General features: G+C 36.6%; 1 protein-coding gene across 2 annotated transcripts in view; it reads right to left on the reverse strand.

The window, feature by feature from the left end:
• Positions 1–18,597, reverse strand: part of MPP7 (membrane palmitoylated protein 7) — a 303,028-nt gene that overhangs the window by 53,673 nt on the left and 230,758 nt on the right. For both annotated transcript variants that reach the window (XM_033209887.1, XM_033209886.1), the window contains 5 exons: positions 17,229–17,310; positions 16,262–16,347; positions 12,812–12,886; positions 12,412–12,608; positions 11,868–11,932 (listed from right to left, as the gene is read on the reverse strand). In XM_033209887.1, coding sequence (XP_033065778.1) covers positions 11,868–11,932; positions 12,412–12,608; positions 12,812–12,886; positions 16,262–16,347; positions 17,229–17,310 — 505 coding nt within the window. The remainder of the gene's footprint in view (positions 1–11,867; positions 11,933–12,411; positions 12,609–12,811; positions 12,887–16,261; positions 16,348–17,228; positions 17,311–18,597) is intronic.

The raw sequence follows: 18,597 nt of genomic DNA on the forward strand, positions 1-18,597 counted from the left end.
TACCATCTTTGAGTCCTCAGGTAAATACTGTAAACTTTCTCGACCTTTGTTTCTTTTTCTTAAAATAAATACAATACCACTAACCTCACAGTATTAGAGAGAATACATAGTAAATACCAAATACAGTCTCTGGTGCATTTCTTCAATAACCAGGAGATACTATCATCATACATAATTATTAATCTTAAAATAAGAGAGCTGAAGCAGCTGATCTCTACATGTGTTTCTGGCTGGGCATGGTGGCTCATGCCTATAATCTCAGCACTTTGGGAGACCGAGGCAGGTGGATTGCTAGAGCTCAGGAGTTTGAGAGCAGCCTGGGCAACATGGTGAAACCCCGTCTACCAAAAATACAAAAAAATTAGCTGGCCATGGTGGTGCAGGCCTGTAGTCCCAGCTACTTGGTAGGCTGAGGTGGGAGGATGGTTTGAGCCTGGGAGGCGGAGGTTGCAGAGTCGAGATCATGCCATTGCACTCCATACTGGGTGACAGAGCCAGACCCTGTCTCAAAAAATAATAATAATAAAAGTGTGTCTCTACACGATTCATTCCCTCTCACTACTAAAAGCAGAGAGTTTGTCATGATGCCTGGATGTGGCAAGAGTGGGAAAGTCTGAAGGTAAAACATTAGGGAAGATCATTTTAATGCTTTGAGCAATTTCTAAATATTTTTGTGTATAACAACCCTTGGCATCTGCAAACTAGAAATTTTTCCTGCCAATACAGATTAGAAAGTTGGTCATAAGGCTTACTTATATTTGGGGCTCTTCAGTCAATGTTTACTTAGGAGGGGCCTGTGGGAATAAGAAATCATAAGAAAACATAAGCAAAAAGTGGCCGGGCATGGTGGCTCACACTTGTAATTCCAGCATTTTGGGAAGCCAAGGCGGGCAGATAGCTTGAGGTTAAGAGTTTGAGACCAGCCTGGCCAACATTGAAAAACCCGTCTCTACTAAAAATACAAAAATGAGCCAGGCGTGGTGGTGGGTGCCTGTAATCTCAGCTACTCAGGAGGCTGAGACAGGAGAATCACTTGAACCCAGGAGGCAAAGGTTGCAGTGACTCGAGACTATGCCACTGCACTCAAACCTGGGTGACAGAGTGAGACTCCATCTCAAAAACAACAACAACAAATAAGCAGAAAGTTGTTGGGAAGAAAAAGGTTGTTTAGAAGTGTTGATTAATTCACAATGAACTAGGTAATTAGAAAAGTCCAGATGCCATTAATTGTGTAAAATTGCTTAGTGCCAATAGGATGCTTTTTCATTCTCTATCAAAAATTATATAATTATATTATCTTACATCAAAAATATAAATTAGATTAATATAAAGATAGGGCATCTGGAACATTTCTGGAATATAATAACCAAAGCACACTAGGAAACCCTTTGTGTCCAGCCCATTGAGCCTGGGTAACGTGAAGGTGTGTGCCACCCCCACTGAATCTCAGAGCATGCGCGTGCAAATGCGCTCATTTCAGATAAAACGATGTAATGACTTCGAGGAAAGCAACAGAAAGAAAGAGATCCTCCTCCGTGGCCAAGTGCTCACCTATATAGGTTCCACTGTTGTTACCAGCATAGTCAGCATCTTCTGGGTGGAGTGTAAAAGCATACAGAACAAAAGCCAAGAAATAAAGCAGAAGTTAGAAGGCCAGCCGCAGATGCAAAAAAAAAAAAAATCCACTTAAAACAATTAGGTAAAGCACAGCATACAACAGCCCTTGCAATGCCATTCTTAAACATAAAACAGTTTGTTTTATTTATTTATTTATTTATTTATTTTTTTTTTTTTTGAGACGGAGTCTTGCTCTGCCGCCCAGGCTGGAGTGCAGTGGCCGGCTCTCAGCTCACTGCAAGCTCCGCCTCCCGGGTTCACGCCATTCTCCTGTCTCAGCCTCCCGAGTAGCTGGGACTACAGGCGCCCGCCTCGTCGCCCGGCTAGTTTTTTGTATTTTTTAGTAGAAACGGGGTTTCACCGTATTAGCCAGGATGGTCTCGATCTCCTGACCTCGTGATCCGCCCGTCTCGGCCTCCCAAAGTGCTGGGATTACAACAGTTTGTTTTATATTTAAGTTTAAAGTGACATTTTGAAATATCATGCAGGGTTTTGTGTGTGTGTGTTTTTTTTAATTCCCCCTACTTTCTTCGGTGGTTTCTTGATCCAGTTTCAAGAAAATTATACGAGACTTGTCTGAGAGGTTTATATTTTCTTTCTTTCTTTCTCTTTCTTTCTTCCTTCCTTCCTTCCTTCTTTCCTTTCCTTTCTCTCTTTCTCTCTTTCTCCCTTTCTTCTTTCTCTCTCTCTCTTCCTTTCTTTCTTTCTTTTTTTTTTTTTTGACAGAGTCTTGCTCTGTTTCCCAGGCTGTAGTGCAATGGTACAATCTCAGCTCACTGCAACCTCCGCCTCCTGAGTTCAAGCGATTCCCCTGCCTCAGCCTCCTGAGTAGCTGGGATTACAGGCGTGCACCACCACGCCGGCTAATTTTCGTACTTTTAGTAGAGACAAGGTTTTGCCATATTGGTCAGGCTGATCTCGAACTCCTGACCTCAGGTGATCTGCCCACCTTGGCCTCCCAAAGTGCTGGGATTACAGGCGTGAGCCACCGTGCCTGATCTATATTTTTAAAGTTAAGAAAATGATGCCATCGGATCCCCCAAAGGAAATTTATTTTTGTAAATCAGGCTGTTAGATAACAGGTAAAAATACAGCACTAATTTTGGCTCATTGGATTAGACAGAAAGATTAAGATGAAAATACGGCCTTTCTATTGATAAGAAGAGATTTCATTTTGGGAAGTAACAGGAGAATGTTATTGCTATTTTTTTAAAGAACTGATAAAAACATTTGTAAAGTAAGCAATGAGCTAGTATTTTGAAGTCACATGAATACTAGGCTATACGTATCTTAAAAACTTTATTTAAGTAGTGGGGTACTTATTATTTTAGGCCTCTTTCTTGTGGAACTAGCAGCATAGACTGCACAGAAATCAAATAATTGAGAAGGTGCCCCTAGATCCTACATCAAAATAAGTCTGTCAATACATTTGAATAATACGGTTTATTTCATTCACATTTAAGACTACTGACAGAATAAAAATATAATGTATTATTTCAGATTACATTCTATGTTTCTGCTCCATAAAGCAAAAAAAAAAAAAAAAAAAAAGTATATTTCTTTCTAAAACAAAGTCCAACCACAATTTTTGGTATTGTAACTTCACGATGGACGTTTGGATGTACAACAGAGTACATTTATAAGTTGCTTGTTATATTCAATTTAATCCTACATATATGTGCACTAAATAAAATTACTAGACTATGCAGGGTAACTTACACATGTACCTTTAATTTCCTCTGAGAAGCACAAAGAAAATGAGAAAGGAAATGATTAAATGTACAGAAAATACAATTAGAATAGGAAGACGTTGCACCCAAAGAAAAAAAAAATCCACCTACCACACTCAACTGTTTCCTCATCTTAGAAAAGCCAAAGGAGAAAACAAACGTATTTTAAATGTTTCAAAATTATCAGTCAACAAATACATAGAATTTATGCAAAACTACATTTTAGGCTGCACTATAGGCTTGTTTTAAAAAGAATGCATACACTTAAGTTGTCAAAACATAGTCCTTACATAGCTTATCAAATAACCAAATGGGAAAAATAACCAGAACAAAAACCTTCAGAATTTCTTTCAAAATAATGTCTTCATTAAGGGGATTATATTTATTTTCATAGAACAGTTTTGTTTGTAAATCAATCTGTTCAATGCTTAAATTTCTTGATAAAAATAGTGGAAAGAAGAAAGGATATTAGAAACAACAAATTTTGTCCTTAACATATCTAAATACCCTGTAAATTTCACAATAACCTGACAATTATCAATGTAATACACATATCAAATGAGTTATGCAGAATCATTTATTTTTATTGTCTATATTATCTGATGAAAGGTATTTTAGAAAGTAATCCTAAACAGTTCCTAAATTACTAATAGGATAGCAATTTAAAAGTTAAATATGACTTCAGAGACTCACTTTCAGTTAAGGGTGGAAAAAGTACTGGCAATATTACAGAGGGAAATCTAACTATGAGCTAAGGTAAAACGCATTTCACTACATGACCTCAGAGCAAATAGGAGTGATCAGAACAGTTCTCCCCTCGTCCATCCAAGCTACAGAATAGCGGCCAAAGAAAACACTTTCAAGAAAGTGTATACCACTGTATTTTCATTTTTCAAATACCTATGGATCCTTAAACTATGTTGGCTTGGTTTGATCAGTATTAGAAATATCACAAGCAAATCATTATTATTATTCAGGCTCGTGCTTTGAATCACCCAAGTTGTGACTTTATTTATGCATATGTCTTAGTAACTCTGACCTGTCATGTGCATCTAAAACAAATTGTTAGAAAACAAGAAATAAACTATATGATGCGGCTTAGGCAAACAGCTAGGCGTGATGGACATCAGATGAGTCACTTTAAAATCTCAGGTACTCCATTATAAAGTGGGTTGTTAAACATACAGTCTATTTTTTATAAGACCAATGGGATACATTAAATACTACACCCTCGATTAAAGATTTAGTGCCATGGAAATCAAATGATAAAAGCCATACCACAAAAACCAACAAAAAAATTAAAACACTAATGCCAATCCACAAAAAATCTGTAATTTATATCACATATAGTATATATTTCACATTCTAATAAAATGTCATGAATATGCTGTATACATTTGCAAGAGAATGTTTCTCCATAAAAATTTTAAGTAGAAAACGATATTTTTATATTACTGATATAACCCCACACATATATTCGGTAGCAAGTATTATGCTTAATGAACATCCAGTAAGAAAATGAAAGGAACAGAATTTCTTAGCAAGTTTGAACAAAGGGGAAAAAATAAACAAAACGCTGATCTCAGAAGAGAGTTGGGATAGTCACACGATTATTACTATGTGGAAAGCACTGTTCTGTGTATACTACAATACACAAACTTATTTAATTCCCCAACAATCTACGAGGCCAGTACTATAATCTCCATTTTTTTTCAGATAAGAAAGAACCCTATAGTAAATTCTCATAATTTTATGTTGCTTTGGCATCCATTGTGAATCCAGGCTTAACTTTCTCATATCAGAAACAGGTCTTAGTTGCCCTTGACATAGCTTCAAGCTCTCTGCCTCCTCTGACTTCCTCAAGGCAGCCCATCCAGAAATCTGCCTTATACAACTGTTTGCTGGTGACCATCTCACTATGGGACATACAGATACAGCATATGTGACTCACTCCGTGACCCCTACACCCCACATGGACCGTGCAATTATGCTGTAGGGACCAGCTCTCAGTCACAGCATAACTCCATGGAACTCATGCCTGCTTTCTTTAGACCCACTATTTAGAACTCCCAGAGGGAAAACTTGCTTGGATAATGCCCTGGACCACAGTGAAGGCTTTGGTTCCCCATCTCTCTTGCTCCTCACACACTGGTTGAGTCTGTGTCCCAGACACTCCTCACACACTGGTTGAGTCTGTGTCCCAGACCTCTTCCTGTTGGCCCTGCGAGGCATGCTGCCCTCCTCTCCGGGATCTGTGAGTAATACACTGCCTCTGCTATTTCATGCACCCCTGCTATTTCATGTTGCCTCCTCTGTGTCTCACCTGCCCGACACACCTGAATCTACAGGTTTTCCTGGTCAGGGCATTCCTAGAGGGTGGCTATCTTGGTAGGAATAAACTGGAAACAGGTCAGACAAGAGCCCCAAGAGTGTCTGTCAATATAATCAAGTCCCTGTGAGAGAGGACATCTGGTCACAGGTGGACACTTAGGCATTAGGCCTTCCACCAGGAGAAAGAAGTATCCCATGAAAGGCACACTGCAGACAGCCATGACCACCTCCCCTGCATCAGGGCAGGGCTAGAGTTTATAGCCACTCTCTAGAGAGAGTTCAAGAACTAATTAGAACAACAACAAAAAGAAATACAACACACTTGTCCATGTTAAAACTGGGATTTGGACCCACACCATTTGGCTTGAGTCTGAGTTTTTAATTCAATCCTATGCTAATCATGACAAAATCACATTTTGATTACTCAAGTCTCAGACTAGAAATGGGCAGGAGAGAGGTCAAGGGATATAATGTTTCTTACAAGTTTCCTATCAACTTAGCATGACCTCCCACGGCCCCACCATCCCTCCCCAAAGCTTTGGTATTCCAAGGGAAAGTCTCCTGCCAGGAGTGGCCAGGGAGGGCCAGCTCCTCTCTCCAGTGTTATCAAGAGTCCACCGTCTGCTATCTTCAAGCACATTAGAACAGGAGAGGAAAGTTAGGAAAGTCACAATGGGAAGGCCAAGAGGATCTCAAAAAGATAAATGTGGCTGAGCACAGTGGCTCATGCCTATAATCCCAGCACTTTGGGAGGCCACAGAAGGAAGATCACTTGAGGCCAGGAGTTTGAGACAGCCTAAACCACATAGTGAGATCTCATCTCTACAGAAAATTTTAAAAATTAGCTGGGCACGGTGGCACACGCCTGTAGTCCCAACTACTCAGGAGGCTGAGACAAGAGGATCGCTTGAGCTCAGGATTTCAAAGCTGCGGTCAGCTATGACTGCACTCAAGCCTGGGTGACAGAGTGAGAGCCTGTCTCAGAAAAAGAAAAACTTTTTTTTTTTTTTTGAAGAGAAAGATAAATGTGCTGTCTTCCGAGAATGGACTAGAAAGGTTCTTGTGAAAAGTACGTGGTGAGTTCTGCATACTGGGCAGTAGTAAACATCCCATTCTGCTGGATGTCACTCTACAAGGGACATGTGTGACACTCCTGAAAAGTGGAGAAACTGTGTCTATATTAGTGTGCTATTATTCACATAGGCAAAGTTAAATCCCCATACTAGAAACCACTTACCTAAATTCCCCACCCCCACCACAAACCCTTCTAAAAGTCCGCAATAACAGGCAACCACAGATCAGACCCCTAAGATTAACCAACGCTTTCTAACCTGCATGGCATTGGGTCCCTAGAACACAACACAAACGACAATACAGCTGAGAACCCTTCCAATGGAAAGACTAGAAGCATCTACCCTGATAGTGTTTAAGAAGCAACATCTTCAGGAATCCCAGGAGAACACAGTTCACTGAGACTAAGCGTGAGCAGTAACAGTTAGAAGGTTCTTCACCTCAACCATCTTGCGATTTAAGTGATCAGATATGAAATTTACAACTTAGTTCATCTCCACTTCTTTCCACGCAAACTCTGAACTCCGGAATCTTCCAAATAGTATTAGTATTAGGGAAAAAAAATACATTAGGTATTTTTTAAAACCCCATGTGTTTCTGTTTATACAAGACCTCACCAATATTAAGAAAATGTTTGACAATGTTTTAGACATACAAACTTCATATAAACATAAGCAATGTTGCTTCTGAATTAACTTTATGTATGAAAACAACAAATAAAATAACTTAAGAATCCAAGAAGAAGTAGCTTACTCAACTTGAAAAGCTTCATTACAATGACTTGTAGAGTCCTGTGATATATTATTCTTAAGTGTTAGACCTTCCAAAATATTGGTACCGTGTGCAGTGAATTCACTATTTTACTCAATGTTTAAATTCTTTTTTGCCTGTTGTGATTATCAACTGACAAATGCTAGTCTTTGAATGAACTAACTTATACCTTTCTTATATGGATACCCTTTGGCTTCAGTTAAATATTTTCTTTTGACATGCATAATAACAATCATGACGGGTTAAAACAAATTCTACAATAAAATATTTTGTGTTTTGCTTTCTAATCTTTAAATGGTTGAAAAATTGTACATTCTTGTTTCTTTGCAATAATTTTTTAAGAGTTATTGTGTAAAACAAAAATTTTGAATTAAGGTTATTCAGTCAGCAATATTAGAAACTTTTAGGTTCTTATACTTTGATAACTAAAAAAAGGAAACAACACTATAATAAATCATACTTGAATATTCTGTTGTAAAATATATTACCTGGATAACAGCTTTTTCTTACTCCTTTCTGAAGACCATATATACTGGACTTAAATACTTAATATAAATCATATCCTACTGAAGTTAAAGTTAAATTAATTTTATATCATTAGGAAGACAATTCTTAACTCATATTTAGATTTCAATAGAAAAGCAACAAACAATACCACAAATAAATTCATATTTCTTTCTTAAAGGTTAGGTAGTATATGCAACCAAACTATAAAAATAAGTTTCAGGCAGAAAATTAGAATACTTTAAATTATATTGACACAAGAAATGCAAGCTGCCAAGTTTCTGTGATGCAAAAGTACTCCTAAATGCTATCTGGGACATAAGATTCACTTTTACTCATTTCCAGAATACTTAAGCTGGATCTTTTATGTAATAGTCTAAAAGCTGGTCATCTAAAAGAAAACCTATCAGATTTTGAGGCCTGCTTTTCTGTCTGTATTACTAATATAAATCCATTACGTGGGAACCTATCATTAGATGATGGGCAGGGAGAGAAACAAATTTCCATTACAAATATATTTGTTTGGTAAGCAATTCTTCCAAAAAATAGGGGGACGAGACAAGTCCTTATATCCAGCTACTAAGACTTAGAAGAAATATTTTAGGTTTCAGAGTTCATGTTTTTGTCTTCAGGAATTTTTTATTTTAAGAGGTAAGTTTTTTTTGTTGTTTGAAAAGCCTTTTTTTTCCCCTTCTGGGTTTATATTACACACCCAAAGATTCTTAAGGGGAGGAAATAACCAAGCAGCAAAGATGAATATGACTTACACTTATGAATTTTGCACAAGGAGGCTAGTTTTAAAGCCTAAAGAGGTTGTTACGATCATGGCTCCTGATTTCACTTACCTTAGAGCCAAGAACTAGAGCTCTAGCACAAATATAAATGCAAAGATAATAAGATTGGGATGTGCCCTTCCTTATATACTTCTATATTGATATTAACAGAAACCCTATAGTTCCAGAACCATCTTCCATGAATTTTCCTCCATGCAAACTTAAGTTATGGTGATACACTACAAATGAAATAAAGAGCAAAATAAAGATTAAAAAAAGAGTAATACGAGCAACCATTTTGTGAAAAAAGTTAACTGGCTAATTTGATAAATGGTATTACGTGACTAAATTCATTATCTCAAATCCAACATGTGCAATTTCCTCCTAGGTGTTAAGTCCACTGATGTGAAAATTAGTGGATAAAGTTTTTATCACTGTATTTTTAAAATAAATTTATAAATATTGACACGATAGGATTATTCTTCCTTTATAAATTTTACATTAAATCAGAAACTTTTTAAAAACCCTATTCCATTAATATTCAAAATCACAAAAATAAAAGATTTTATATCAACTTGTTGTTTTTCTTCACAGCATTTTCCTATAATTCAGCAAAGGGCAAGATAACTTAAGTTTCCTATTCCAAAACCCTAAGTACCAAATACTGAAGTCCAGAAAGCAGTGGATCAGATGGCCTTTACAAGTTTTAGTCATGTAAAGAATCATCACCAAAAGATAGGTTAAAGTGCTTTTAAATGCCATTTAAAATGTTCAGAATCAATACAATGATTTATGCATAACTTTTAACTTTATGTGAGACAATATTCAAGGAAATTTCAAGTAGAATTTCAATTCTTTGAGAATAAAGACATTAGCTTCCTATTTAATTGTCACAGAAATATATTGTCTCTCTGAATAAGGCCATATCTGTTATATGTTTATTATTTAATAAGGGTAATTTTGACCAGATTTATTTGAAAATAAATAACATATATAAAAACAAATAATGCATCTCTCAGTGAATCAAAATCTAGCTTCACAAAAAAGAGAGAGAGAGAGAGAGAAGAAAGAGAGGCGGACCAGCAAACATTTCTGAATGGTATTCAAGAGGCAGAAAAGGTAAAAAAAAAAAACAAAATTATTTAAATGAGGACATTTCAGTAAAGATAAATGCTAGAATAAATATTTATCAGATCCACACATTGGAGTATTAACATAAAAAAGAAATTATGCAAATCAACAGATAAAAGGATTCTGTTACAATTAATACTTCTACATACACACACACACACACACACACACACACACACCCCTCACCTTCATATGCATCTATACAGAAACCAGTTTGAAAGAGCCATTAAAAAGCAATATATCCCTTTTGTATAGTTCTTTTAAAGAAACACATATACACTTATCAAAAATTTTCAATCAATGAAAATTCATAATAATATCAAACTGTCAATTTCTAAGTTGCCCAGGACTCAAACAGAGTTGAGTATGGATCCAGATTCAAGTATAATTACATTTATTTCATCTTTCAGTGACACATATCTTATCCTACATATACCAAATATATTAGAAATGTGTAAGCCTCCTATTTTAAAATCCCTTTAAGAGCAAGTCAGGTAAGGAGTCTCAAAGCTCCTTTCTGTTGGTGAGTTGGCCAGTGAAAAGTCATCTCGCTTAAGAACAATGCAATGTTCTCATGAAAGCTTTAAGCTTCCTCACATCAGAAGACGTGTAGCATTCTGTGACAAGGATTTTTTTCCTTGTGCCTGGACTTAATGCAGCAAGGACAAGCAGGCTTTTGAATCAGTGCTCCACTTCAAGCATTTGACTGCTTGTGAGATTTATACTCGACTACAGTTTGGCTCTCTTCTAATGTGATTCCTGGGCTATATGCTTCTGCAAACTGACAGAAATCACAGGAGATGTGAAAAATGCAACAATACTAAAAACAGATGTTGGTGTAAAATTCCAGGGCCATTTATTTGGTCATTCCGCTGTTGAATGTACAATTTCTATGCTGAAAACAAAGGGCTGGTTTTTTTCTCTTAAAATACCTAGAACCATGAAACATCTAGGGGAGGTGACATAGGGAATTTATGGGATGTGGACTTGAAGAGGTGGGTGGTGGGAAGTAAAGAAAAGCTGACAGAAGGTTAGGCTGAAAGAGAAAAAAAGTACTTAAATGCACACTACGTTTTTCAGTAATCATACGGTAGCCATCCTTTGTCTTTCTCTCATTTTCTTTTAGTCTGGTGATAACTCCAAAGGGATAGGCTAAAGGTCAGAAGTATTATGATCTGGGGATAAGAAAGGAATTAAGAACAATTGGTCTTGGCCGGGCGCGGTGGCTCAAGCCTGTAATCCCAGCACTTTGGGAGGCCGAGACGGGCGGATCACGAGGTCAGGAGATCGAGACCATCCTGGCTAATACGGTGAAACCCCGTCTCTACTAAAAAATACAAAAAACTAGCCGGGCGACGAGGCGGGCGCCTGTAGTCCCAGCTACTCGGGAGGCTGAGGCAGGAGAATGGCGTGAACCCGGGAGGCGGAGCTTGCAGTGAGCTGAGAGCCGGCCACTGCACTCCAGCCCGGGCGGCAGAGCAAGACTCCGTCTCAAAAAAAAAAAAAAGAAAAAAAGAACAATTGGTCTTGAGCACAACTGCTTTCGTACCCAACAAAACGGTAGATTTTTTTTTCTCCCTAATCTTTACCAAGAAATACCTAACCCAAAGCTCCTGGCTTTGAAGAAATAAGAGCTATATCTTAGGTTACATTTAATAAAATACCTATATTTGGAAATCAAAGACAGTAGTAGTAGTTAGTTACTTTCTTAATGAGTGAGTCATGGATTTATTATTAACAACCTCAACCACTACTTTCCTCAAAAGATTCATGTTAATATTCCAAATATGAATCTCATATTTGTTTGTTCCTGAGAATTGATGATCCCAAAGTTATTGCTAGGGTAAAAGGACCCTTTATTCTGCCATGAGCACCTGCTCTAATAGTCAAAAATAAACATCGGGGTTTGGTTACTCTGCATTCTTATTAACAAACTTACATGATTTCCTGTTGGAAACTTTCAGGGGCTGAACCAATGTTTCTGGTCGTCTCAGAGCCAGTCTCCTGGGAGAAACAAGGTCAACATGCCTATCAGTTTTCAGCACAGGTCTGAGGTGAATACAACATCAAAATATTTAGTCTTAAGAAAAAACTTAAAGGCTAGAGAAAAAAATGAATGTAATGCAACCGATTCAAATTAAGAAACAAATCGCCCACTTGCAAATTTTTGTAAATTATCTTCCCTCCCTCCAAAACTACTGGTCTTTTTTTTTTTCCACCTTTCATATCAACATGGTTTCAAGATATTAATGTGCTATTTTCCATTTGCTTCATAACAAAAATCTAATATGACCCAGTACTGTCATATTATTTTTGGTCATTCATCATACTTAGTTAGACAAAACAGAAATCCAAACCCAAGGGATAAAAAATTCTAAGGCAAGGTCTTATAGCATATTTTATCACATCAATGCTAGAATGATATTTTGCAGAGAACAAAAGGTCAGCTGGAGAAAAGCCATTCTTATGTACCAGCAGCTCACCTTTCCTGGAAATGCTTTGAGGGGATCAAGCCTGCCCTGGGGTTGGCATCACCTTCGTGTCTCGCTTGCCACCAAGTTGCATCATCTTGGCTCATAATCTGAAGAATATCTCCCTTTTTGAAAGAAAGCCCAGCTTCCTTACATGGAATTGCCTTATCCTCATTAGGATTATAGTCAAAGAGGGCTTTGATAAACATCTGGAAGAAAAGTTTCATTAAAGATGAATAAAGATACAAAATAAAGGTGAAATGGCCTATATTCTCCTAACTCCGACTCCAAACACAGTAATTTTAAAACTGGAATATTCAAAGAGATATGTTATGACAAAGTGGATATGTGCTGGATGGAAAAACATGACTTCCCTCCCACGCACAAAAAAATGTTTTCAAGCAATAATTACCTTGCCTTCTTTTGATGGTGTCTCCTCTTTGATGCCGGGTATAATCTTAAATGTAATTGCTCCCTGAGACTGAGCCTGGTATCAGATGAAAGAAGGAGTTATAAGAAAACCAGACCCAAGGAAGAATAAGGTAAAATAGGTAGAAAGTGAAATGCATCTGAAAATTTACAAGCTTGGGGTTTCTACTCTTAGATAGACTAAACGGAGGAAACTATTTTTGTAGAAATTCCTGTAATGTGAGAAAGAAAGCTCTGAAGTTTGTAGACTAAGTTAAAAAACATTAACTCCTAAATCCACTTTTACTTCCTGCATACTTTTAAGGTGTCAGTAAATACATTCCCATCCAAGTTTCTTCGAAATAGAAACACACAAAATATGCACAATGACTTAAATAAAATAAACACAGTATTCAATGACTAGAGTAGATAATGTCTAGAGGGTTGGGTGCAGTGGCTTGTGCCTGTAATTCCAGTGTTTTGGGAGGCAAGGTGGCAGAATCACCTAAGCCCAGGAGTTCAAGACCAGCCTGGGCAATATAGCGAAACCCCTGTCTCCACAAAAAAAATTTTAAAAATTAGCCAAGTATGGTGATGAGGCTAAGTCCTCTTGAGCCCAGGAGTTCAAGGCTGCAGTGAGCTGTGATTGCACCACTGCACTCCAGTCTAGGTGACAGAGCAAGACGCTGCCTTTAAAATAATAATAATAATAATAATAATAATAATAATAATAATAATGTACAAGTTTCAGGCAGTTACATCTAAGCATCAGCATCCACGTTTTGGGGGACAAAACACCTATAATGTCAGTAGTGCCATTATAAATATATGATTCAATTAGGGGCAATGCCCATCAGAAAAGAAAAAAAGAACATTCATATCTATTGCATTCTGGTTAGTCAGTAAAATATCAAATGTAATAGATTAACTGCAAGATGAAAAGACTGAGTATCTATTCTAACTTCATTAAAATAAATACCAGCACCCACAAATTTTTCTTATCTTAGATATGATCTCTCTTTAAATATACTCTCATGTCATTTTCTTTCTCTCTCTTTTTAGCATTTATTGTAGCCAAATTTAATTATTTATGCAATTATTTCATAAGATATGTTACTCCTGCTCATTTGTAAGCTCCATAAAAGCACTCAATAGTTGGCACATTTGAAAGATATGAAAGGAAGAGGAGTAGGGCAAGACATATCTCTCTGAGGCTCACTATCTGTGGTGTGCTGGTAAACCAGGACTCCATTTGTTTAAAAAGAAAAAAAAAAAGCTCTGATGTGTACTGTCTGTCAATTTCCATGGTATAAATACTTTCACTATAGCCAATTTCAATCCGCCAGCATGCAGTTGCTGAAAGCTGAGTTGGGAAATGGTGCATCATACAGTCAGCTCTGGCGAGCCTTAAGAAGGCAGCTCTAGTGCAACACAGCAACTGAAGTAAAATGGGATTCTGACAGTTTAAATAATAGAATTTTATAAAGGGTTGATTTATTTCAAAATGGTAATATCATTGCTATTGCTTACCATAAAAGGCACTCACAAATCTTATAAAGAATTCTCATACTGTAATACTGAATTACATTGGTAGAGAGAAAACAAAATTTGCTCTATAATCTCCTCATTTTTCTAGTTTGTGTATGTTTTTTTTTTTTTTTTAATGGATCTGTGGTCCTTATAACAGTGTCATTTATTAAGGACTCAATTCTTATTACTATTACTGCTGAGCCATATAGGTCTACCTCTCACTGTGATTGCCTCACAATAATCTAGCATATGGATGAATGATTATTTGATCAACGCAACTTTCTTGGTAGTATCCAAATATTTTTGAAATGTTTTGTTTACACACATTTACCAAATTATTGCTTGAGAACTAATTTCCAATAGTTGAATTTCTTGATTAAAGGGTATGCACATTTAAAATTTTGATAGTTTCAGATCTCAAAAAGTTCTACTAATAACTTATCCCATCCCCAAATCATATAAATATACCTATTTTCCTACACCCTGACCAACTCTAGGCATCATCAAGATTTCCAATCTCAAGTAACCTGATGCTTTCCAGACATCCATGTTTTCTTTTGTAAAGTATTTGTTCATATGCATTGCTGATTTTTCTGTAAATGTTTTTCTTATTGATTTTTATCATCTCTGTATATATTTTGAAATATTAGCCTTTTATTATATATATTAAAAATATTTTTTGTACAATCTCATTTGTCTTTGATGTTTCTTTATGGCACCTTTTTTCTATAAAGAAAGTTTTGAATTCTAGTAGACACATCTGTTATTTTTCTATTTGACTTTCATATCAGGGTTAAAAAGTATTTTTCTACCTCATACTTATAAAACTTGTATATTACATTTTATTGGGCAATTTCTGTGATTTTTTTGCATTTAAATATTTAATTTGTTGGGAATTTATTTTTACATATTGTATAAAACAAGGATTGACCTTATTTTTTCTGAGTCATTAACCTGATACCATTTATGAAATGTTCCAGTTTTCCCACTGATTTTAAATGCCACCTTAACCATATACTAAATTTTCGTATCTACGGAGATCTGTTTTTGAGACACACTCAAACCTCTTCTAGTTGGTATAGGTTTCAGTATGTTTTCATACATAAAAGAGAGAGTTTCCCTTCCTTTTATCTTATGAATGAACTTTAGAATTAATATTGCCAAGGCATACAATAATTGTATTCAAGTGTCAGATATCAAAAGACATCATAAATCAGTTTGACTAATTTGTATTGCTATGATCCACAGCGTAGAATATGACGGCGTCGACGGGAGGAAGATAAAGATAAATGCATCATCAGCCACAGGGTAGATGTCATCTGCTAAGTACAGACTTGGGACAGGTACTAAATTCTTTTTTTTGTTGTTGAGACAAAGTCTTGTTGTGTTGCCCAGGCTGGAGTGCAGTGGCGCGATCTCAACTCACTGCAACCTCCATCTCCTGGGTTCAAGCGATTCTCCTGCCTCAGGCTCCCAAGTAGCTGGGACTGCGGGCGCCTGCCACCATGTGCAGCTAATTTTGTTTTGTATTTTTAGTAGAGATGGGTTTCCTCATGTTGGCCCAGCTGGTCTTGAGCTCCTGAACTCAGGTGATCCACCTGTCTGAGCCTCCCAAAGTGCTGGGATTACAAGCATAAGCCACTGCTCCCGGCCCTAAAACTCTTTATATATACTACCTCATTCAATCCTCAAAACACTCCACATGGATAGCTACCTCTTATTCTCATTTTGTAAATGAAAACACTGAGGCATGAATAGATTAAGGTATTTTCCAAGGACACACAGGGATTAAGTGATGGAGCGGGGGTTCAAACTCTGCACTGCTTATTACAAACTGTGTCTATGTCAAACCAAGTCTGAAAGTCTGAAATACAGTGATTCAATTTTATTTTTATTGTACCTTTAAAAGAAATTTACAGCTTACCAAAATCTGTATTATTTCCTCAGGCCTTTTATCCTCCACTGGTATCCCATTCACTTCCCTAAGTTCATCACCAACGTGAATAAGACCTGAGAAATACGAGATTTGGTAAATTAGCAGTGTTACCCACAACAGAAACTGTAACTTGCAGTTGTTTCCATAATTAAAGCATTGTTAGGTTCCGTTAATACATTTAACAACTGGAAAGGAGACCTTCACATGTCTCAGGTTTCAGTCTCTACGCCTCTCCATAGCAGTGACTCAAAGACCGCAACATAGTAATGCTGGCCAAGAAATGGTAACAGCAGCTTGGTCTTTGTCTAGAAATGCACATTACTGACATACTAATAAAATAATTTTTATTTATCTTAAAGGCTGCATGCTCTTAGCAGTACTTTTCAATTGAGAAACACAGAAGCAAGATTTTTTTTTTTTTTTTTTTGAGACAGAGTCTCGCTCTGTCACCCAGGCTGGAGTGCAGCGGCGCGATCGCAGCTCACTGCAACCTCCGCCTCCTGGGTTCAGGCAATTCTCCTGCCTCAGCCTGCGAAGTAGCTGGGACTACAGGTGCATACCACCATGCCCGGCATTTTTTTTTTTTTTTTTTTTTTTTTTTTGGCATTTTTAGTAGAGACAGGGTTTCACTGTGTTAGCCAGGATGGTCTTGATCTCCTGACTTCATGTTCCACCCGCCTTGGTCTCCCAAAGTGCTGAGATTACAGGCGTGAGCCCCGTGCCCAGCCCACAAGTTTTAATATAGCTTTGGATGCTTGTGTACAAGAAGACCGTAGAGTAAAGTTTATCTATCATTTATTTAAATAGGCTCTCACATTTCAACACAGAGAAAAGTATCTTATTATTTGTTTTGCTGTATTAGATCCAAAGATGGTTATCCTCTTAGTTATCTATTAGAAATGCTACACACAAAACACATGATTAGTCTGTACTTGGTTAACATTCAAAGTCTCACCACTTCTATCTGCAGCTCCTCCTCTCATGATTCTGGCCACAGTGATTGCCCCAGTCTGCTCATCCTTCTTAATGGTAGCTCCCTTTTAAGACAAAAACAAAAGAGCATTTGTGGGTAAATGTGTGTACTGGGTGTTAGAAAAAGGAAGGAAATAAGGACATTCATCTGAAAAAAGAGAAAACAACTAAAAAAAATGAGGCAGGAAAAATAGACATCATGCCATTTGTCTTACAATGTCTATTCTCATGACTAGAGGATATTCTATCTACATAGCATCGAAAGGTTTCAGCCCAATTTAAGGATTTTTGAAATCTTCAACCTCTTCAAAACTGTGTAAAATAAACATATCTTCTTTTCATTATAAAAATACCTTGTATTTGAATGTTGTTTGGTTTTTACCCTTTTAAAGCAACTCTTCATTCTTTTTATCTTTATAGTACTGCATCAAGAAAGTGGAATAGTGACAATTACACTAATAGACAAAAGATTCTATATGTCAGAAAACTAAAACTCAGATCATTTGACTTTTAGTTAGTTCAGTGATCCTTCTATCATATTCAGTTATCATAGCAAAAAATAATTAAAAAATATTTTTTAAAAGCTTGGTGATAATTATAAAAAGAAAAAAGTTAAAACCCAGAAATTAGTTATATTTGTTGCCTAAGTCTAAGACAAATGATTAGAAGAAAGAGCTCTTACTCCATGGTTTTAGTGAACTAGGATTGTACCTAGTGCAAATAGAAGTATTGGCATAAGATTAGGAAACGGTCTCAAAAAGAAGTCAAAAATTCTTCACTTACAGATATTCAGAAGCAAATTAACTGCTGCTTTGTAAGAACAACAGGCACAAGTGGTTACTTTGAAAGCCTTTCCATGACTTTCCTTTTAAGAATCTGGCATTGGTTTTGCAATGCCATCCAACATTGCATAATACTGCTAAAAAGGCAAGCTTTTCGGTGATGGCAGAATTCATCCTAAAGAAGTGAAATTTTTCTCGAGTTTGTCAATAAACACATTTATATCATTAAAGAACAGATATGTAAACAAAGTAAGAGTCCATCTGTAATAAGTATCCTTCATATATAACTATCAGATACATAGCTAATAATAGTAAAAAAATCAAAGAATTAAGTGACAGGCATTTTACGGCATTTTTCATCGCCTATGCTTGCATTCAAGGCCAAAGACTTGAATGAGCATTTCTCCACGGTCACAAAGCTTAGACTCACCAATTACTGGTATTTTCTGATTTTATTTCAAGTTCTAACTTGTTTCCAAAATGACTGGATATGTAATATTCCCAATACAACTAATTAGTTTGATTAAATCAACTTTCATTTTCCTTAATGACATGTCTCAAATTTTCCCA

Source organism: Trachypithecus francoisi, unplaced genomic scaffold, assembly GCF_009764315.1.
Source record: "Trachypithecus francoisi isolate TF-2019V2 unplaced genomic scaffold, Tfra_2.0 Lachesis_group9, whole genome shotgun sequence".
In the NCBI taxonomy this organism is placed as follows: domain Eukaryota; kingdom Metazoa; phylum Chordata; class Mammalia; order Primates; family Cercopithecidae; genus Trachypithecus; species Trachypithecus francoisi.